Source organism: Stegodyphus dumicola, chromosome 4 (genome assembly GCF_044657685.1).
Source record: "Stegodyphus dumicola isolate Sdum_Otavi_A_Nest chromosome 4, ASM4465768v1".
NCBI lineage: Eukaryota > Metazoa > Arthropoda > Arachnida > Araneae > Eresidae > Stegodyphus > Stegodyphus dumicola.
In genome coordinates this window covers 134802282-134826131 of record NC_140771.1, presented here as the reverse complement: position 1 = coordinate 134826131, position 23850 = coordinate 134802282, and the positions used below count along the sequence as shown (strand labels likewise).

Below are 23850 nucleotides of genomic sequence, written 5' to 3'. Positions count from 1 at the left end.
CTGCCTAAAAATATAGATTAAAATGTTTTTAAAAATTTAATTATCCTATATCCTATTCATATATCTCAGTCCTGGCTAACCTTAATGTGATTCAAATCGTCTTAATTGTGTTCTACAAGGGGTAGGGCTTTTGCCCAGGTACTCTGGTGTTGAGACACCATTCTACTGGCATCTAGTGAAGAATCTCGTTGCTAAAACGTTCAGAGTGGCTCATTATATTACATTCTTGTGCTTTCTGATAGAAGCGTTCATTGAGTTTTCTGAGAAACTTTGCCAATGATTCGATCTTAAGATCGTCGTGAAGACATATTTTACGTACATAGAAATGCGCATTTGTAATAATGCGAAAATATCTGCTTTGCATCACCTGAAGCTTCTAAAGTTCCCTGTCGGAGATAGTAACCCATGCCTGCGAACCGGAAGTCATGACTAGGCTGATAACGGAGAGTTAAATAAGTCTCTTCTTGTCCAAGTCCAGTGGAGAGTATTTCCCAATAATACGGTATAAGCATTTCATGATTTTAAGTCTCCTTTCACGCACATTATTAACGTGATGTGTCCAAGTAGGGCGGTCATTAAATAGGACACCAACATTAAATAAACACCAAGATATTTGGCCTGGGAAACCACCGGAACAATTTCATTGAATAAAGAAAGTTGTTTTTTTGATCGGAGCGTTTCTTTTGCGTTTCCGAAGGATCAAGAGCTGTGACTTTGAGGCATTCATTTGAATTTTCCATTGTTCTCATCACTGTTCAATCGGAAGAATAAAGATCTGGATGTTTTTTGACTGCACGATTTACATTTGCAGATTTCACAGCTAACACGGTGTCATCTGCATAGCAAGCCAAAATAGAGTTGTTGTGTCGAAGTCAGTTGAACTTGACTTTAATACTATTCTCTCCCTCCTTTGCATTCAACGCCATTCTAATAACTCATTCTGGTAGGGAGTTTTAAATTGAAACGAGATTAAGACAGGAAAGGTTCACTAAATTAAAATAACTGTTATAAAATTAAAACATACCTTACAAGTTATTATTCTCTTTGCCCTAAAATTAAAGAACTAACGAGCGACTCAAAATGCATTGAAAAATGTTCTTTGTGAGGCTAGGTAGCTTTTATAAGCGTAGTAACGAAATTCTTGAAACATTGAAGGATAGAAGATAATAAAAACAACTCTGAAAGCATTTCATTTTTACCCACTGCTGTAAAGGTTCACATGATGATTTTTATGAAAGAATGGAATATCATTTGCATAATATTGTTACGAATTTGGTATTTAAAAAGCTAATGTTAGTTCAATTATAAATTAAATGGTTTTATTTCTCGCGCAGTGCAGCGCGTGACGAATAGTAAAAGAAAGCTAGCCGGAAAAATTAAAAATACAAGAGCGCGTGCGTTAAATAAATAAATATCTCTTTTGATTTCGAGAAAATACTGGAAAATTCTAGCGCGTGATTTAAAAATCTTATAAAAGGAGGAAAACATCTCAGTTTGTAGTAGTCGCTTAGTTTGTTGTTGTTTAGAAAACTGCTGTTGTTGATTATAGCGAATTCGCGGATTAGCGTTCTTTAGCTGTTTTGAATTACGTTCTATTGTACATTTGAGTAGTTAAAAGATAACTACTGTGAGATATTGTAATACTGCGTGATAATTTGAGAAAATGTAAGCATTTTTGTTGTAATAATAATAAATTTTTATTCATTTTTCATCAGACTTGTGCATTCATTTCATAACGAACCCGTACGCACGCAACAATTTTTGGTGTCAGAAGTGGGATTTGAATGCCAATAACAAGAGCGATGGAAGAGCAATTAAGGCAGTTAATATCAGCCTTTGCCTCATTTAAAGAAGAAATTAAAGAACAAATGAAATTGGGCCAGGAATCCGTTAAGGACGAAATGAAAGCCGTTCAAGCTGGTCAAGAAGACATGAAAAGAGAAATTACTTGCATAATAGAAAATAAATTTGAAGCTATGGAAGGCACAATTGATGCAGTTGAAAATAAAGTTGGACATATTGAAGAAAAAGTTTCTTCCGTAAAAGATCATATTGAAGAAAGAGTTTCTTCGGTGAAAGAAGAAATAGAAGAAAGAGTTTCTTCTGTAAAAGAACATATAGAAGGAAGAGTTTGTGCCGTCCAACACCAAATCGAACAAAAAATTGATGAGAGAGTTTCTGCAGTTGCCAAAGAAATGGATACTTTAAAGAAATTCATAGCGTCGGCAGGGAGCAGGAGTGATGATTTTAAATTCTTACCAATGCCTGCTCGTCCACCTCTGAAGCTATCGACATATGATGGGAAGACCTCCTGGCAGGTGTATAAGACACAATTTTCTATCGTGGCGGATGCGAATGGATGGGATTCCCAAGCTAAGGCCTGTCATCTCGCCGCTTCTTTGAGAGCCGACGCAGCGGATATCCTGCAGACGCTTCCCGAAAATCGAAGGCTAGATTTCGAAGCTCTATCCGGCGCTTTGGAGCTGCGCTTCGGCGAAAAATGTTTAAAAGACTACAGCAGGCTCCAATTAAAATCTCGTCAACAGAAGCTCACCGAAACGCTTCAGAAGCTCGCCACGGATGTTGAAAGGCTGTCACATCACGCCTTTTCGGAGTTCCCGACAGAAACAAGGGAAATCCTGTCCCTGCAATATTTCATCGATGGCATCCGGGACCTTGAAATACAGAAAGCACTGCGAATGGCGGATGTTAAAGATCTGAAAAGCGCTTTAGTGTATGCCATGAAATTTGAGGCAGCCCAGCAAGCCACCCGTCGAGACCGCCATCCAGTCAGAGCTGCTCAAGTCCAGGAGCCAGGGGATCAAGTCACTGCTCGTCTAGACGATTTAACTAGACAACTGAACGCCTTGAGACAGAATATTGGTGACAAGAAACCGACCGTAAAGTGCTGGAACTGCGGTGCTGAAGGACACATCCGACGAAACTGCAGAACACCCCAGGGCACGGATGCTAAGACCGCTCCTAACAAACAGCAGGGAAACTAATTAGTGGCCATCTCGCGGGGCGGAGGTTGCCAGATCATGAAAAGGCCCAGTTTAAAGCGCTTCAGATTTCTGCAGTGAGAGGCGGCAGTAATGGACTTTTCATAATAGGACATATTAATGGAGTTCCCTGCAATATGACGATAGATACAGGAGCCAACGTTACCATCATCCGAAAAGATTTGGCTCAACAACTGGGAAGCAAACTTATCTGGACGCCGCCCTGCGTTACCCTAAAGACTGTGTCCGGTGAGAAGATCAACATCGATGGAAAAGTAAATGCTAAGATCACGTTTGGAAGTGCCGCTTACCATCACACGGCATATGTAGCAGAGATCACTGATTCTTGCATACTCGAATTGGACTTTCTAAGGAAATACAATTTTTCCTTGGACTTTAAAAATAACGAATTGCATTCTACATCTGAGGACATAGCGTTATTTGGAGTCAATGATGAAGTTAAATCTGTCCATAAAAACATACCTTACAAGTTATTATTCTCTTTGCCCTAAAATTAAAGAACTAACGAGCGACTCAAAATGCATTGAAAAATGTTATATGTGAGGCTAGGTAGCTTTTATAAGCGTAGTAACGAAATTCCTGAAACATCGAAGGATAGAAGATAACAAAAACAACTCTGAAATCATTTCATTTTTACCCTCTGCTGTAAAGGTTCACATGATGATTTTTATTAAAGAATGGAATATCATTTGCATAATGTATACAATGTAAGGTTTACAGTAAAATCACATCATTAAGGAACAAGAAACTGAAAAAATAATACTCTATATCTCGTATTAAACTTTATGGCCCCATAAAAATGCAAACCAACCCCCAAAGAGAATTTCGCGTTTCCAAAAAGAGCGCCGACTCTAACCATCAATATAGAATTTTATGCACTTTGGGAACCCACTATAAATTTTTGCGACCTCAAATGGGGTCGAGTACCATTGGTATATGTCATTATCTCATAGCAGATTAATATTCATTGCCGCCGATCTACAAAAACAAAAAAAAAAAAAAAAAAAAAAACGTGCAAGTAGGAAACTTGTACAAAAAATGCCGGTATCATTTGAAACAGAAAAATACGGATAATTTTCATATATTTATGTAAATGTAATAAGTCATTAAATTGGACTTCTTCGTTTCTTGTATATATTATTCTTGTATTTCTTTTGACTGATTTCAATAGGTAAAAACATTTAGCTACTTTCATCTGTGTGCGTCTGTCTGTTTGTGGCATTATCTCTTCCAGAACTGCAGGGAGTTAAGCTTCCAGAGATGCCTCCCCCCGGGATTCCAAAAATTCGTGGAAAGCCATGTTGATCATTCTCATTCTTCGTACGACTTTGATTTATCAAGATATTGATTAAAAACTCAGAAAACGCTAATTTTCTCACTCATTTTTCCGAAAGGCAACAGTCTATCGCGCTGAGATAAAAAAAAAATCTGCTTTATTTGGAAAAGTGTTGCCACTGCTCGCATTCAAATCGCAGAGTTTATTTATTAATAAAAAAGTAAGTTTTATAAAATATGAAATAAAAATATGTTGCCAAATTTTAATCGTATTATTATTACAAGGTCATATTCGAACTTTGAAGAAAGCACGTTATAGCATGTGATGTCATTGTATGTCGAAAATTTTTCATTGTCAGCATTTTAAATAAATGGTTGCTATCGGCAACGTTTTTGTTTCAGGTTAGTATAAAGGACGTGATATGCTAATGCCACGTTGATTCTTTTATTGTTATTGAGTAAATTCTGTTATATTACATTAAAATTAAATCATGACGTCATACGTTTTAACCTGAGGTGTCAAAGTTTTTGTTTCTTGGGTTGGCAATGAAAGATTATTTAGGACCTGGTTGTTGCTTGGAAAGAATGAACTCATTTCATTCATATTGGAAATGTTTTTATATATTTACTTTCCAGAGCTGCAGAGAACTTTTAAATTTTGCTTTGTCAGCAGCCCGCTAGTTCTGTCTTAAAATTTGATCGATGAATTGAGAACATTTGGAGATGCAAAGTTTTCATTATGACCTCAAGCTCAAATATTGCTAGTATAAATTCATTTCTGTAAGATAATTAAAAATACGGAATAATTGATTTTATGAATTTTGTTGATCTTAGTTTCAGTCAACTTGTAACATAACTTTCCATCTCGAAATCTATACCTAATTTATATCTTAATCGCAAGCAAATAATTAAATGTATTTTGGAAAAATAACTGAGTAAATTCGGAATGCATTCATTTAACAGGTGACAAGTTTTTTAAATCAATCAATTTTATATCAGAATTTCTAAATAGCGTGTAATTTACCTTTGTACGATAACAATTTTCGGTACTTTTCCGTTCCGCCGGTGCAAATCTCGCCAAGCGGACTTTATCGACGACAACATACAGTGTACTCATAAAAAATGTTAACAAGTGTTAGCTCTAAGAATTTTGTAGTTTGAATTTTATTATTATTTTTTCCTTTTAATATCGTTTAAATTTTTGCAAAAAGCCAATAAATAAACACAATAAATTTGTAAAATGAGATCAATAATTTACTGTGCTTTTGTGATTCAAAATCCTGATTCGTCGGTTCATATCACGTGACCCCAAGTGATCTCATCTCACGTAAATTACGCTACAAAAATCTAATTCTCTCAGTAATTATTTACATTAATTTCAAGTTAAATCTTAAAATTGGGATACAAGTTTAAATGCAAGAATTATTTCAATTCTTACGAGTAGCTTATTCAGAATTTATGTAAAACCGCAGTGCTTTATTTCGCTAGTGCATTGTCATCAGAATTGATGAATTTAATCCTTGACCTTGCCTTTTCTGTACTTTCGCCTTCGGGTGAGCCGTATGATTGCATCCTAATTGACATAATTACCGCGAGGGGCATAAAATTGAACTATCTGGTAAAAAAAATCTACGTAATTGTATGCCAGTATCAGTAATCAATATGATAAGAAATAGCTGCGAATTGTTTTGAAAACGACGCGTAAAAGGTTACCAGCGAAGATATTCCGTTTGGCATCAGTTTCACCGTTACTGGCGATTTTATCGTCTGCGCTGGCAAAACGGAAAAGTACCCAATTTTCTAATTTGTTTAATTAATTTTCCCACTCTGAAATATCTATAACAGCTCTACATAAATTTTTATTTTACAGGGTAACTGGATGAATGGTACAAGTTGTGACAGCCGAGAACGAAGCAACGTGTGTTTTAGAATATTCGGAAGGTCCTTCGGTATTCTTTATTTCGGCACTTGCGTACTGGCACGTTGACTTCCAAGGGGCTTCGTAAATTTAGGTCGTTTGAAAACTTTCTACTATTACATTGCTGATTGAAGAACTTTTATCTTTGCACGAAACACTTGATTTCTGAAACGGTTCCACGTAACCTGTGCCGGGAAAATGAAGCATAAGAATTGGATTCAAGATTCATTACGATGTATACCTTCCCAATGTTAGTACGTCTCTTAACCATGTCCGACGAAACTGCTATTTCTGGGAATTCTATTCGCTTTTTTCTTTTTATTGAGAGTGTGCTTTTCTTATGGATTAAGTGTGCTCGATGCATCGTGCTGTGATATGAATAGTGAATTGTGTAGACTCTTTTAAGGATATTGGACTCTTCATGTCAAGTTCTTCGGGTCATGTGTTCTCCGGGGTAAGTGAGATATCTTGTTTGCAAATAGAGTTAGTTTACCAATTATAAATCCTTTTGTAAATTAATAATATAAAAATTGAAATTTCTGGCATTGATAATGTTAATAATTGCGACTTTCAAAACCCAATAAAACGGACGAGTGAATTAACCTTACTAAGCCAGAGTTCTCTATTGCTTTGCTAAATAGATTTTCTAGCTAATATTGATGATGATACAGTATATCTAATAATGTTTCTAATGCTATTTCTGATGTAAATGTTAATAATGATGTAAATTCTGGCATGGCTGTGAATTGTGTTGTTCACCCTGACCTTCTAAGTTCTAGTAATTTAAATGATAATAATGTCTAGGCAGGTGTAAGGTTGCAAAAGCAGCAGCCAAATCCCAGCTAGGCCACACCAAATATGGTCAAGCCTAGAAAGGGTAAAGCTTTTTACACCTCTGTAAAATCTTTATCTTATGAACCACCAGAATGCAAGTTCTTTGGTGATGAACGGTGAATTTCTATAAGTTGAGCCGACTACTGAAAATGATCATAGGATCTTCAGTTAGTATTTTCTAGCAGACATTGTGTTTTGCTAAAAACACATTGTGTTTTTAGCAAAACACAATGTCTTTAACCTGCGCAATAAGAAACCCTTTTAAAAGGTCTTCTTGGAGGCATACTCTCGAATTCACTTATCAACATTGTTTCTAATTATTTACCGAGTTAGCTTTTAAAGGGCATCAAGTTGTGCAAGTAACAAAGTACAGAACTAAGGTACCCCTTCCACGTTTCAGGCCCTGCTTATTCCTGATGAAAATTTTTACCAAATCCGTTATCTTACTTAGCTAATTTATCTTAGCACTAAAGTTGAAACATTTATTGGAAAAATTCAACTGCCCAAGTGTCACAATAATCAGAAACGGCATTCCTCCTCCGAGACTTGCCATGTTGCCCTTTGGTTGTCTGAAATACCCCGGATACCACAGAAATGGCAATTCTGATTGCCATGTTAAATACCCCCGATTTAGCACTTAAAGCACAATGCACTTATGTGTTTGCTTTCTAGGAACTGAATCTAACACTGTTACTCGGGTAAGCTATTCACACTTTGCAAAGTGAGTAACCGAAAATGCTTTCTGAAACAAGGCAGCCAAGTACATACTGACAATCGCGTAATATCGTACACTTTTAATATGTGATTTAATAAAAAGAAATCTTACACGAGACGATCTGCCTTTCAAATATAAAACCGAATACAATTTCTTAAGACAGCTTTTGATATAAAACAACGTTTATTCAGCATAGTAGGCATTTGAATAATTTTCCTTTGTGTCAGCTTACTATATTACCGTTAGACGATAATTAATTTTGATTTTAAACAACAAAGTAAATTTCTCTTGGCTTTCAGTTGTGAAACTGTGAGCATTTAGAAGGTGTTCAAGTGTGAAGCATTCGTAACCGATTGGACAAAGCTACGTTTGACTATTTTCGACGAACTACTATTTTATACATCTTAGACTTGTTGGGATACTTACGTATTAACGCCACCGCAGCTGCAGATTTGGCGGTTTTTAAGTGGCGCCAAACTACACCTAAAATTTTTGCGACAAATCATAAATTCTGATACAGAGTTTAACATAGATTCAAAACAGTCTATTTTCTTCGACCTAAATCTGTCGCCATATGAACTCTGCTAAATAAGATGCTAAATGATGTCTCACTGTCTCTTGTTCCTCCATTTAGCACTGCCCCACATTTTCTCAACTGTTTGTGTATGAATTCCTGTATCGGCATCAATAAAATTGTATTTATGATTAACTTTAGCATGTATAAATCCTTCTTTTTCTATTTGTTTGGTAACCTTTCCATCTGTCAGAATAAATTGTGCTACCATCTGCAATGTTTTCTATAATTTTATAAAGAAGGGTGAGTCAGTTCTTTTAGGAACAGTGACAACAAACGAATCTTTTGTTTATCTACATATACCACCCACTGTTCGGGTAATACTCGGATGTTTGGCAAATCTTAGACACATTTTCGTAGCACTAAAAAATGGCGTCAAAAATCAGCAAACAACGAGGCAAAAAAGAATCCAAAAGATAACTGCGTGCGAACAACACGATTACTCTTTATTGGCGCATCAGCGCAACTTCTGCTGCGGTGGCGTTAATACGGAAGTCCCCTTGTTGGCAACATTACCTGCAAAGGGTAAAAATGCGTGCTTATTCACTGGTAAGAAAATGTGCTCATTAGGAAAATTAACTTTGTATTTTAATAACATTTGCGTCATCGCGAATTAAACATTCTCTTAAACTAATAGATATGGGCTATTTTATATGTTATTCATCCAGTCAAAATTATTAAAGATTGATCTAAGTGAAAAATTAACTTCGTATAATTTTTTTTTCTATCGTTATATATTTTTCTTTAATAAAACATTTATATATATATTCGAAATCAATATTTACTTTTACGCTGCAAGCAAACCCAAACTTTCGAAATGAAATTTTGCACGACCTGCTGCTTACTCACTATGTTCAGAATATGGCTGGGGTAAGAAACTCTTGTTCATCCTTTTTGGCAAACCCATAAATCTTCACGGTACTCTTCTGTTGTGGGGATCGTATTGAGAAATATATTTATGTATGCGTGCATGGATAGAATATACGTGTTCATGTATGCATGTATATATGTAAGTGCGTATGAACGTACAAACATATACATGCATACATTTCTGAATCCGGTCACGATGACAGCAGTATACCAACTTCACTGCCTAAATAGCAACCTTCCCTGCTTGGGATAGGAAAATGATGATAAACGTTACAAAAAGCAGATTCCAAAATATTATTGAATGCGTTGTAATTTTTGGGAGTTAATTGCTTAGAGAGTCTTGCAGTAAGATTCCAAGTTTATAACCTGCATGTGACAATTTCTGTGTTGATGCACGACGGGTAATTTGGCTGACCAGTTGAAATAGGTGTTTTGAAAATAGTTTTGTTTCGCACCGATATGGATGACGAATACTTGTAAGGATAATAATCTTTGATACTCGTGATTAACAGTGTGTACCTGTATTTTACGGCAAACATCAGTATCTCGCCTAATGATGACGTTATATTTGGAATTGACCGAACTCTAAATAATTAAAGCTTTTTCACCGTTAAATACGAGAAAATGGACCTTTGTCAGGTTTCTGAAAATTTTACGTATAGAAACGCAAACCCAAACTTTTGAAGTGAAATCTTACCGTATAATATTTACAGTAGATTTAGCCAAGGATTCAGTAGAAGTATTGACATTCTGATGACAGACTTTATTTTGCCATTTTTTTCCTTTTATTACATGTGTGGTTTTCCGAACAACTAGCATGTGGAAAGCCAAACTTTACTACTTTATCAGAATAATAATGATATAGGTGAGGCTCAACATCAGTTCGATCCACAATTTCTAAAATTAATTCATTTTTTCGTACCAATTTTTTCCTTTTATTATATGTGAGGTTTTCCCCAGCAACCAGTATGTGAGAAGCCAAACTTTGCTACTTTTATTGAATAATAATGTGAAGCTCAACATGAGTTGGATCCACACTTTCTAATGGTCAATTTTTCATTTTATTATATTTTATTTATCACTGGTCAATCTTTTCTTTTTATTATATGTGCGGTTTTCCCAATAACCAGTATGTGGAAAGCCAAATTTTACTACTTTTATTGAATAATAATGACATACAGTTATTCAATAAAGTCTGGTTACATCAAGAAAAGTAATATCAAATCCAAATTTTAAGGTGCGAAAAGGGTAGTTTCTTTGTTTTATTTTTTAAATATTTAGTTTCAATAAGGGACTTTGAAATTATTTAACTGTAATATTTTCATATCTAATAATTTATGCACACTAATTTTTAAAAGATAAGTGGCCAGAAATCAAAGCCAATAAAGTTTGCGTACAACGCGAAGGAGGCAGGAGATTTCTTATCTAACTTTTAAACTTCAAACTTGAGAATGCAAAGAAGGTTACACTTTCAAGGTCATTGACTTCCGAAGCAAATTTTACGTTGATTGGAAATTGTTATTTCTATTTTCTTTGACGAAAATGACAACCAATAAAGAGATTCCTTTAGTTACGAGACAACTAATTATCAAATTGAGAGATGAAGGTAAAACTCTTCGCTATATTGGTAAAAACATTTCAAAACCATTTTCTAGTGTGCAAAGAGTTATTCAAAACTATCTTGACACTAGTAGTCTTGCTGTAAAACCAATATTTGGGAGACCGAAGAAGCTAACGCAGAGAGAAGAAAGAAAAATTCTTTTACGAATTAAACAAAATCCTAAACTTTCTGCTGCAAGCATTGCAAAAGACATTTTTTTAACTAGCAACAAGGAAATTTCTCCTAAAACTGTACGAATCCGAAAGGCCGATTATCATGGTTGCAAACCTAGGTCTAAGCCATACATTTCCGAGACAAATAGAAAGAAAAGAACTGCTTTTGCCAAAACATATTTAAACTCTTTGCAGGACTTCTGGAACAATCTAATTTGGTCAGATGAAAGTAAATTTACAATATTTAAAGTTAATGGCCACCCTATTGTATGGAGAAAACCAGGAACAGAACTGAATCTGAGAAATTTAAATCCAACTGTCAAACATGGAGCTGACGGTGTGATGGTATGAGGGTGTATGTCGTCGAAAGGAGTTGGAAATTTTCCCATTATTGTTAAAGTCATGGATAAGTATGTTTATCTGGATATTCTGAAGAAAAATCTACGAGACAGTGCCCGAAATTTAAACCTTTCTAATACCTTTATTTTCCAACAAGACAACGACCCGAAACATACAGCTAAAATTGTGAAGGAATATCTCCTCTATCACACTCCAAGATAGTTGCGTACTCCTCCACAGTCAACAGACCTCAATCCAATCGAACATTTGTGGGCAAAATTGGAGAAATGAATTCGAAAACACAATATTACTTGGCGAAATGAGCTAATTAGTAAATTGCAGGAAGAATAGGCGAAATTTACGTCGGATGACACTGAAAAACTAGTTCAGTCAATGCCCAGACGTCTGCAAGCTGTTTTGAAGAATAAAGGATATCCTACAAAGTATTGAAGTAATGTAAAAAACTTATATTTTGCTCTTTTTTTTTTTTTTTTTTTTTTTTTTTTTTTTTTTTTTTTTGAAAGCGTGCGCAGACTTATTGGAGGGAATTTCTGAATTTTTTTGACAAAATATATTTTTGAAAAAATTATTTAAAAAGTATTACACTGGTATTATTTACTTTTTATTTAAGCTTACAGTTTTAGCTAATAGAAGAAAAAAATGCAATGATTAAAATACATTTTTCTTTGCTTTAAGTGTTTTTTTTTAATTTAAAATTTAGTCTGTACGCAGACTTTTGTGACTAACTGTATATGAGGCTCAATACAAGTTGGATCCACACTTTCTAAAACTAGGTTAATTTTTTCTTACGAATTTTTACTTTTATTATATGTGTGGTTTTCCCAACAACCAGTATGTGGAAAGCCAAACTTTACAACTCTAACAGAATAATAATGATATATGTGAGGCTCAGTGTTCGTTGATCCACAGTTTTATAAATTCATTTTTTTGTTTGATCTTTACAATACGGTAACTTGTAGTTTGGCGACATTTTGGAGGCGATAAAGGTTACTACTTTGGTTACTAAAGGACTTTGGTAATAATGTGAGCAGTACTCAGTTCCGATTACGCATTATTTTGTGTGAGGGAAATGAGAGATCATGGGATATGTCATGTGATATTAATGGACGAATTACGGTTCTTTAATCGGAAAAGGGGGGGAAATCGGGAAAAATCTGGAAATTTTGTATTTGGCTTTATTCTGTGTTGTGTGAAATAGTGTTCGTGAATTTTTGGATCCCATGGCCGTAACTAAAGTGAATTCGAAATGGGTATTTATGTATGTATTAATTTAATGTATGTGCTCATTTATATTTTAAGTAGTGTTTTTGAATTTAATTATATTTTAATTAAATGCTAGTTATTTTGTGAATTTTATGTTTGTAGGAATTTGGTATACGTTTTAGTTGAAGTAAACGTGCATGGAAATAATTTAAATATTTGACACTAAGTATTTGTAATGCTTGCGGTATGAATTCGTTGGTGACGTGTATAATGTAATGGATGATTTAGAGGTTAAAAGTTTTTGGATATTTTATTTATTTTATATGTGGAAATGTTCATATTTGTAAAGGGTAAATACTGTTTCGCGATCAGGTAATTTCATATATGTTCTTTTTACCGGGTTTAAAGATTGAGAAAATTGTCATGTATTTTCCTGAAATTTTTCTAATTTATGAGAAAAAAGCAGTGTACATGGATATAGTGAAGAGTGTGCGCAATGCCATTTTTGTGCAATTCTGGGATGTTTTTTTAAGTAAAAATAAGTCGGCATGTACATGATTTATGTGTATGTGTTATTTTGAAAAACGCGTAAGGAGTATGGTATTGTGTACTTTTTCCCAATTTTGCAGTGAATTTTTGTCATTATTAAGCAGTTTTGTTAGATAAAATTTCTAGCATAAGTGTAATTCGGCTAAGTAGATTGTTGGAAGAAGTGTTCAGTAGATAAAAAGAAAAGAAACATGTCTTTACTTCGTGAAGACAAAATGGCGGCGGGAAAAAAAAATAGAGGGTTGCTGTAGGAGAGTTGGTCGCCAAATTTTTGCCAAAAAAACGCCAAGTTACCATAATGTAAAGATCAACCATTTTTTTTTTTTTTTTTTTTTTTTTTTTCTCATCACGGAAACTGATATATCCGCCAGCAGTTTTTCCAATATCGAGCATAAAGAGATTACGCTTCATACGCTAAATATCTAATAAGAATCTGTGTAATGTTGTGCTACTTCTTGTTGCTTATTATTATTATTGTTTGTGTCTGTGATATTTATGTATTAAATTCATTTGAGATTTATAAATGAGAACCTAATCATCGAAATTTAAATGCTGCAGTGCTCATGGTTTCATGAATATAAATTCATAAATTATTCCTGTTTAAACTTTTCGTTGTACGACTCTATTAGATGTATTTACACAGTACTTGCAGAGAGTGGTTTCGTTTATAAAATACATACATACAGTAATTTTAAATAATTAATTAGGTATTTGTTTACGGGAAATCTTGGGTTATTTTAGACAACGCTTAAGTATGTTTTTCCAAAGTATCATGCTTTATAAAGAGTTGCATTATAAAAAGATGTAGATCGTGAGAAGCAAATTGTCATATTCATCATCGCTTGTACTATGTAACGTTTGTTTTCTTCACTTTAGAAATCTAGCAAAAGTATTATCAAGTGCTTACAGTACAAAAAAATATCATATAGTTTATTAATCTAAGTTACGTTTAAAAGTTCAGTGATATTTCATATCTGATGTCTACTAAAAGTACTCCCTTGTCATTTAGTACATAATACATACAGATAAAACATGTAAGTGTAACTTTTCAGTTGTCATTTAGCAACATTGCTGCTGTCGTCATTTTTAAAACAGAAGAGGCTTGATATTCATGAGAGAACTAAACAAATTGTTGTGTTCTAAGATAAGCGAATAACCTATCCGTATTGTTTATTTTGACATACTGAACTGCCTACAAGCATTATTCTTTACCTTCAAGGAGCTAATACGTTTCTAGCATGAGGAATTTTTTCTATTTCGTTGTTGATTAGTAACCTTTTACCCTCGCTTGAGCAGCTTGGTTCCTCAACATATCGCACTCCGTTGCTGAAATATGGCTTTTTCAGCAAATTACGCCGAGATTTCTTTTCGCGCAAAGTTTTTGGATAAATTTTCTTGTTTATTTCAGCAAAAATAATATTTTATTTTCAGGGATGCGTATCACTCCTTAAATGAACATTTCATGTTTTCATTATTGTATACCCTGCATAAAAAAATAGAACAGTCCTGAATTCCCCGTTCTATTGGGCCGATTGACGAAATTTAACTTGAATTTTCCATATCTCGAAAGCGCGACTTCGAATATATATTAGATTTACATATAGCATTATTCTAACGTGGGTACTTTGGCACGAAATCGGACTACTTCTGAAATCACATACATATTACTTTCCATGTTTGGTTTCTACGTTTCAAGTTATGCCAAAGTGTCAAGTTTTGTAAAATTCGCACGAGTATATATTTTTAAAAACTAAACTCTCAAAATTTTCTCCCCTCGATGTTTATTGAAATTGCTATATATTTATAAATATTCCCTTTATTTATTAAATTTAATTCATTCCTTCATTCAGAATTCGAAATTTAGAATCAATTAAAATAAAAATCCTAGTATTTTCTGGTTTATGTTTGAAGTTTGTATTTTTTAGTAACTTTTATGAATTTTTCGAATAACTATTTTGAAAGCTATCAAATTTTCGCCATCATCTTAAAGTAGATTTATTTCGAGACATACCTGGAATAAATTAACAGTTTATTCAAAATTTCTCAAGATATACGTGAATTTATAAAAAAACGTAGTCGCACTTCGAATGAGGAGGAAAAGGTTAATCTTAGGATTATGGTAACTTGGCGATTTTTTGGCGACCAACCCTACTACAGGAACCTGCTAGTTTTGTTTTGGACGCCATTTTGTTTTTACGTAAAAAAGGTGTTTGTTTTTTTTTTTTTTTTTACTTAACATTTTTTCCAACAATCTGCTAGCCGAATTACGCTTATACTAGAACTTTTATGGAACAAAAGTGCTTAATCATGACGAAAATTAGGTGCGAAATTGGGAGAAAGTGCAAAATCGCCCACTGCTTGCCGCCTTTTTAAAAATTGCACATACACGGTATCATCCATGTACACGTCGACCTATTTTCACTTAAAAAAACATCCCAGAATTGCACAAAAATAGCATTGCGCACACTCTTGAAGTTATCCATGTACACTGCTAAAGTCCTAGCTAGTAACCTTTATCGCCTTACCAAAATATCGCCAAACTACCTGTTACCATATTCCAATGATTAGCCGAGGAAAACTTTATTTCTGAACATTAGAGTGAAGTGGAAAGGCTTCGAATACAGAAGACAAATAGAAGAAATCATGTTCTTGAATGTTCAAATGGATGACTATCATTGTCCAGACAACAACGCTGTTAACGCACACCAAGGGATTCGCAAACGTCACGGAACAGGTCGTTAGGAATATCGCGACATTGTCTTTCAGTTTCCAATTTCAATGCATCAATTGTTCTTGGTTTGGTGCTATAAACTTTCTTTTAGATATTCCCACTAAACGAAGTCCATGGGGTGATGTCTGGGGAATGCGCAGGATATTCAGGGCTACCCCTCCTTCCAATCCATGGGTCTGGAAAAGCTGCGTCGAAGTGAGCGTCGTGATGGTATTGCAGAGGTGCTCCGTCTTGCTGAAAGTAATTTTTGTCGTCATCACCAAACATCTCTGAAATTTGTGGACCGACAAACTCCTGAAGCAAGTTTAGGTAACTCTCATCAGTGACAGATCTGTTAAAAAATGGTCCCAGAGCGGATATTCCACACCACATTGCTACTCCTGTTTAGTTTACATGTAGATTTACAAGGCCCTCAGAATGTGCAATTATGACTATTAATGGAGCCATTTAATTTAAAAGATGTCTTATCGCTCCACACACAGAATTGAACTCTTTGGTCAGGATAGTCTTCGTTGAGATCAGGTTGATCAGTTGATCAGGTTGAGTCTGGTTAGGGTAGTCTGCTCTTCTTTTCCAGAGCTCGTGGATGTCCGTGGTCGTCCAGAACTTTTCCATCTGCTTCAAACCTGTCTCTGATGCCAGGAATGGTTCGGCACGTTCGTGGCGCTTTTGCGAATCCCCTTCTGAAATCGCCTTTGCACTTCAATGGCGTTCTCGGTCTTCCAGTTCTTCTTTCAGGACAAACTTCCTCTCTTCCAAGCTAAGTTGATTTCCTGCCATGCTGTCATGAATTAATTACACCTGCAATTAAAAAAAGGCAGCATGTTAGCGACAGTTACATTGTGAGTACATTTTTTGAGACACCCTGTATTTGCGCGTTTTGAAATGTGGCATGTTTGTTATAAGCGACAATAATGAAAGATTGTAGTAAATTAAGATTTTGCCAAGTGAGTTATTGTTGGCGCAAACCAAAAAAAGTGCACCACACTAAATTTTTCAATTTCTCACCCTATTTACAAAATTTAATATTAGGCACAACTCCAGTCGTAGAATTGAAATATGGAAAAAAATCCGTATGTCGTTTCAGAATAAATAGGATTTTGCGTCAAAATACCTAGGTAATCTAATATATTTGCTAAGTTGCACTTTCGGGACATGAAAGACTCAAAGTTCGTCAGTCGACCCAGAAGAATATGAACCGTAATAATATTAACCGTAATAATATTAATACGAATCTTAGCAGATAAATAAAGATACACGAAGCAGAATCCATTTCCGTAATGATTCTCCATAAAAATATTTCAGTTCTGTTACAGAAGAAAATCGCAGTTTTCATACCTATTGCTTGCTGAGCTGAGCGATCCAATACAACCTAACGACAAAATATTGTATTTCTTTCTATGCATAACGCTTTTTTATATGAAAGTTCGCTATAAACCAGTTGTTCTTTGCATGTTACTAAACTATCCAGTGCAATTAATGTTTCAAGGTACTGCTTTCATTACTTATATAGTTGATAATAAATAGGAATAATTATTAAAAACTTTTCTTAGCGATATTTTAACATGGTGTTACACTGTTTTATTTGCGCAGATTAAATATTCTATTAGAGTACTAGAATTTAAGGGTTCATCTTAGGAACCAAATTGGTATAAATGGGAATGCTCTCGGTAGCGTATTTTTAAACGTTTTTCAAGTTTAGGCTTCACTTCGTAGCTCCCGAAGCAGGAACTTGCCTATGCCCTTATACCAGCTTAATGCTTGGCCTTTCAAAATTTGCCGTAGTAACTGTAACATTCTGAAACACGGTATGGTACGAAATGAAAGTTCATCTGTTCCAGGAACAACATAATGGAACCTTCTCCGTCGAAAGTCGCAGCGGGTTTCATAGCGTCCCTCATGGTCCGGACTTTGAAGCCCAAACCCTCCACTGGGTTTACTATCGCCGGTGGATATTTAAGCCTTGGAGCAGCCCAAACTAAATTTTCCACTTTCCAGTAACATGGCTCGTAAACGTAAACAAACTATAAGATTCTAGTTGAATTAAGGTTACTTAAAAGCTACAGCTTAATAGAACTGTAAAGCTATTATTCGCTAATTTCTGATATGTCAGAAACACTGCAAGAAGAAGAGTGAAATGATTCACTGAAGAAAGTTTCACAGACGAAACTTCTCGTGCGTACAGTATCACGCGAACAATTTTGACGGTAATTCAAAATAGAAAGAAAGATTAAAACTAATAAAAAGTTGAATAACCAGCCGAAGCTGCACAGAGATAATTTAACGCGTAGTTGGCTCTTGGCTCATACAACTAACGTAGGTTAACCGGCAAATAATATGCAGTGCCGTAAAATAACAAGCTTCAACTAGTAACGAAACAACATGGCCGAAAGGCTGAACACGCTCTGTTTGAAGAAACACACCTCATCATTCCTATCCTACTTTGCACAAAACGCGAAACTAAAATCTCATTCTGGCAAGAAAGCGTGGGTTGAAAATGAGAGTTTGAAGGGGAGGTTGCTGCCAGAGTAAAATTTAAGCGCTAGGAAAATAAAATAAAACTTTCATTTGTATCTTTTAATAATGGTATAAAGACTATTTTTACTAAATCCACAGTTTAAATTTTTCTTCAGTTAAAACTTTGATAGGTACAGGGTTTCGCTAAGAAAGCATATTTCTCAAAATTACCATGAGAAAAAGGTATTTTCTTGATATTAATTCCAAGATGCTCCTGTTGATTTATGTACTTTTATCCTGATGATTTATGTACTTTTAATATATTGCTTTAATTTCTTGGACATATTTCAAGATTCGGGGTATACATACTTCCGGTTATATACATATTTTCTTAAAGGCGTCAAGAAAATATTTTTGGCTATACGGCTTTACTGGTCAGTGAGTATTAAGGAAAGCTCCTTCCGTTACAATTAATCTTAAAAAAAGTATTCTAAAGTTATCAAATTTGAACGTTTAGAGGGATTTCAAGAAATTTTCTCTTCAGAATCGGATTTGAAGAAATTTATTTTTTCTTACATCTCTAGTTAAAATTATTTTGACTAAAAGTTGTCATATGTAATGCTTCAGTTTTTGAAACTAAATGCTGCTTTAAAAGCATAGTTATTTAAATATGTTCTGAATAACATTATGATACTTTATCAACTCCGTTTTGGATATTTAAAGGCTACCGTATTTAAAAAAAGTTCAAAATGTCGATTTTTTACTTTGAGTTTAATTTTACCTACAGCTCTTTTAAATACACTGAAACCATGAATAGCGAACCGCTTATAACGATTTAACATTTCGGTCCTGTTTAATTTTCTATACACTTAAATGTTACTTTATGCGGCTGTAGCAAAATTCTAAATATAATTAAAAACGGATATAGCGAACTTTGTGGATATCTTGGACTGAAAATATTTTGCTTATTTTAATCTTTTTTTCCAGAATATCTATAACGTCTAACTGAAAAATGACTGATCCTTAAATTTCTTTTATTTAGATTATTAGAATAATGAAAAACTTTTAGATTATAATAGCTACCAGCTCACCGGTTATTCAGCACGGCTCTCTACAGAATATCAAATTTTCCGGTTTTAACTTTTACTATAGACTTTTCCGGCAATAAATGAAGCTATTGAATTAATGAAAGCTAAATTGTGCAAACTGTATTTCTCACCCCTAGCGAATTTCAGAATAATGTTTCTGTAATATCTTACTTCATCTAAATTTTATTATTTTTTTATCAAATTTTATGATCTTTTTTATTTAATTATTTTTGTTCATATTAAATTTTCTTATTAAAATTTCATTAGATCTGAATTTTCTGAATCTATTACAGACAATTGTAGGGACTTATATGAAGAACTAAGCAATATTTAATCAGTTGATAATTTTGTTTGTCTTTTACTTTAATATATAATACATTATGTTTATCCACAAAAACATTATGTGCATTAAGCCCACCAGCGGCCGAGCGGTAAAGTCGCTGGTAGTTCGGTCCGAGGTTCGAATCCCGCGAACAGGCTGGCTGCATGGGCGTTTTCGTGGTTCCCCCATGTGTAACGTATATACGAGCCAGTTTCCCTTAGAAAGTCCTCCACGAAGGCATCCCTCCCCTTAGGCAGATAGCCCTAGTGTGCTTTGCCATAATTAAATACACACACATACACACGAACCACATTTCGATTCTATGATTCAAATAATGCCAAAGTGCAAGTTTTCTATAAATCGCACAAGTAGTTTTTAAAAACGTAGCTCTCAAAATTTTAGCTCCTTGACATTAATTAAATTTGATATATATTTATTAATATAGATTTTTCTTATTACACTTACTTGATTCCTTCTTCCAGAAATCGAAATTTAGGCCAAATATAATTCGCACATTTTTTTTTTTTTTTTTGTTTTATTTTTAAATATGTTTTTAAAATAAATTTTCTAAATTTTTCGAAAACATTTTACATTATAACCAATAAAACGTTTGACATCATCTTAATGTAACATCATCTTTCTAGGTACACCTGCAAACAATTAGTTCTTTATTCAAAATTTCTGAAGATATCCGGCTTTACATTTTGTGCGTTTTGAAGTTTGGCATATTTAATATAAGCGATAGTAACGAAAATCTGGTTTACACACTTTGTTAAAATTATTTGAAAGGATGAACGATAGACTTCTTTTCCTGTACGGTGTATGCCATTGTATCAATGAAAAAAAAAAAGGAAAATAAGTAGGTTACTACTTGTATAAATTAAGAATTCCGCCAAATGAATTACTCTTGGCGCAAACTGAAAAAAAAAATGCGCCGACATAAATTTTTAAATTTCTCTCCAAAAATTACAAAATTTAGTACCTAAGCATAATTTGACTTGTAAAATCGAAGTATGGGAAAAAATTTATATGTTATTTCAGGAAAAGTCCGGCTTTATTTCAAAATACCTACGCTAGAGTAATGCTATAAATAAATCTATGTCCTAAGACGAGCTTTCGAAACATGACAAGCGCAGTTTGAATTTCGTCAATCGGCCCAGCAGAAGTCGTACAGAACTGTCATATTTTTTTGCGCAGTTACATTAACACATGCTCATATTTGCAGCTAGACATAATGAGGGAGTGTCGGATGGGTGTAAAAATCACTGGAGTTGTTAGATCAGCATTTTGGAGAAGCTATTGCACGGCATATATCAGTTTAAACGACGTCGAGATGCTGCATCAGTGCGAAATGTGGAAGAATAAAATCTGTTAGACGACATCTCGTCCTCGAGCAACCACAATAACGGAAGAGCGTTATATTGCCCTGTAGGCAAGAAGAAACAGCAAACAGCGGGAAAAATCTCAAGACATACAGAACAGGCGTGTTACCATGGCCAGAAGGCTGCACAATGGTGGTCTCTTTGTACGACGACCTGTACGGTGTATACCATTAACGCTTGCTCGTCGGGGAAGGTGTTTGCTGTGGTACAGGGCACACCAGAATTGGACAGATAATTAAACAAGCGTCTAGCCCCTCAGATGCTAGTTTCCTCCTGATTCATCCCTGATCATTTGTGCAGATCAAGGAGGTGTAACCTCCTTGGTGCAGATTCACGCGCAGCGTGTTTATGTCATGGAGCTCGGCATGCAGAAAGGAATCAGCTGGCACCGACGCCGTGGCGTTAAGTTACAAAAGTGCTGCGCATTACTCAGTGCAAATTAATTTGATATTGATTTTTGGTTGTTTCTCATTTTCTATCAAATAATATATTATTTTGATTTGTGTTTTCCCTTTTGCGCCGTTTTGTTTAATTATAAATCTATATATAAAAGAATTCCTGATATTTATTTATTTATTCATTCGTCTATACATCATCGCCCAAAGCTATTACAGATGCAGATATCAAAAACTAGGAGCTAATTTCTTGTCTACTGAAGGCGTCATTTAAAAAGAGATTTTTGAATTTCGGCACCCAAGGAGAGGAGGGCAAAACATGTTTTTACGTTTTTTCATATAAGGAAGAAACAGATGTACACAACAGTCTTGCTTTAAAATGTATGGAACATGAATACTTAAAAACCAGTTTCAGAAGTTCGACCCCCAAGGTCCCCTACCCTTGAGAATTCGGCCCCCAAGGGGGTAGAGGGCTGTGGTAATACAATTTTTATTAAGGTAGTACAATAAGTGAGACAGATCGTTAATAATCATAACAATAGAATAGAATAAATATTATTTTGTCTTTCAATGTTATGTGTTACCAGACTGGCAGCGTTGTAATAGGCAAGTCGCCACAGGGGCAAAACATGTTTTTCATATATTTCTTCACACTTTAGACATCCTTAAGATTCAGTGCTCTATCAAACAAGTTATTGTCTTTACTTTTATATTGGATAACGCCATTTAATCGATGAATAGTAGGTTTAAAGGGCATAGGAAGTTGTATCAAGACATATCACTTCTCGATCCCCAAAACGTTTTGAAGCCATTGTCGCCGAACACTTTCGACTATTTTTCTATATTATTAGAGTATTATGCAGGTGTAACAGCCGGTTAAAATTCTTAAGGACGAATATCAGGACCTAGTAATTAAATGTAAAATCATAAAAAATTCATTTGAAAATCATTATTCTGAATCTAATATTGAGTCAGAAAGAGAAAAAGCTCTATCTATTCATGAGCATTCATCCATTCATCCAAAGCTAAATGCAATTTCTTGTGTGCATATAAATTACTCTTGAAATATAATTTATGTAGTATTGTGTATGCCAATGTCTTTTTTGCTTATACGTTTGTACTCGCCCTATCTATAACGATGAATGTGAAAGAAATTTTTCAAAATAAAAAATTGTAAAAAGTAGATTAAGGAGTGCAATGAAGCAAGCTAATTTGAAGTCATTACTATTGATGAACATAGAAAAGCAAAAATTAAAGATATTATGGAGGAAATATTTGCCCAGGCACATGGAATTAAAAAATCTTTAAATGGCTAATTATGAATCAGCGGCTGTTTTGTTTATATATTATTTAGTCACTGTTATTTATTGTTTATAGTTTATTTTAATATATATATATATATATCTGAATAAATTGTTACTTTTCTGTAAAGGTAACACTTTATTCAGATATAGGAGCACAAAACCTGCAGTAAGCATTCCACGCCTCTTGTTTCAAATGACTCGTCACAATTTCCGCAGTGTTTCACAGTAACGGTCAGCGTTTACTGTTTCACCACGTGGAAGGAACTCAATGAGCCGAATGCCCCTCTTGTCCCAGAACACTGTGCACATCACTTTGCGTACCGTTAGCGTCTGTTTGAATTTTGTCCCGACTGGAGATCCACTATGCTGCCAATGCATTGACTGCTGCTTGGTTTCCGCAGTGAAGTGCAGAATCCAAGTCTGACTGCCCGTGACGATTCCATCGAGGAACTTGTCGCCGTCATCGTGATACCGTTACAGAAATGTCAGTGCTGCTCCTAAGCGTTCAATTTTGTGTTCAGATGTCGGGTTTTTCGTCACCCACCTGGCACACAATTTTTTGAACAGCAGGTGCTTAGTGACAATCTCTTGCAACAAGGATTGATATCTGCAGAAAATGGCTGCTCAGCTTCGGAATCGTGAAGCGAAGGTTTTCCATCAGAAGCTGCCGCACAAGCTCAACAAAATCATCGTTGATGAGGGACTGTCTGCCACTGCACTCTTCATTATGAGCACTTTGACGACATTCTGAAAACTGCCTAGACCAACGATGCATCATCTGCTTTACTCATGATGTTTGTCCCATAGACCTGACAATGATTTTCAATTGGCGCAGTACTTCATTCAAGAACTTTATCACTGACCCAACCTCGCAGGCGGCAGGAGAAGGAATAAGAGCTTCCATCTCGGACTACTGCAACCACGCTACGGGCACGAGGCACAAGCGTCTAGCCCCTCAGATGCTAGTTTCCTCCTGATTTCTCGCTGATCATTTGCGCAGATTCACGTGCAGCGTGTTTACTCCAAAAATTTCGGCGTGGTCAAAGCCGATTTTTTTAAAACGCCACGCGTTTAAAA

General features: G+C 34.8%; 1 protein-coding gene and 1 long non-coding RNA gene across 3 annotated transcripts in view; one reads left to right on the top strand and one right to left on the bottom strand.

The window, feature by feature from the left end:
- The first annotated feature begins 1916 nt into the window (after nt 1-1916).
- LOC118179935 (uncharacterized) overlaps nt 1917-23850 on the top strand; it is a 106634-nt gene continuing 84700 nt past the window's right edge. For both annotated transcript variants that reach the window (XM_085815489.1, XM_085815490.1), the window contains exons 1-2: nt 1917-5261; nt 6169-6670. In XM_085815489.1, coding sequence (XP_085671615.1) covers nt 1932-3005 — 1074 coding nt within the window. In that variant the 5' untranslated portion in view covers nt 1917-1931 and the 3' untranslated portion in view covers nt 3006-5261; nt 6169-6670. The remainder of the gene's footprint in view (nt 5262-6168; nt 6671-23850) is intronic.
- The window catches only part of LOC146997699 (uncharacterized), a 130381-nt gene continuing 122189 nt past the window's right edge, over nt 15659-23850 (bottom strand). The window contains exon 7 of the long non-coding RNA XR_015040794.1: nt 15659-16626. This is a non-coding gene — a long non-coding RNA (uncharacterized LOC146997699). The remainder of the gene's footprint in view (nt 16627-23850) is intronic.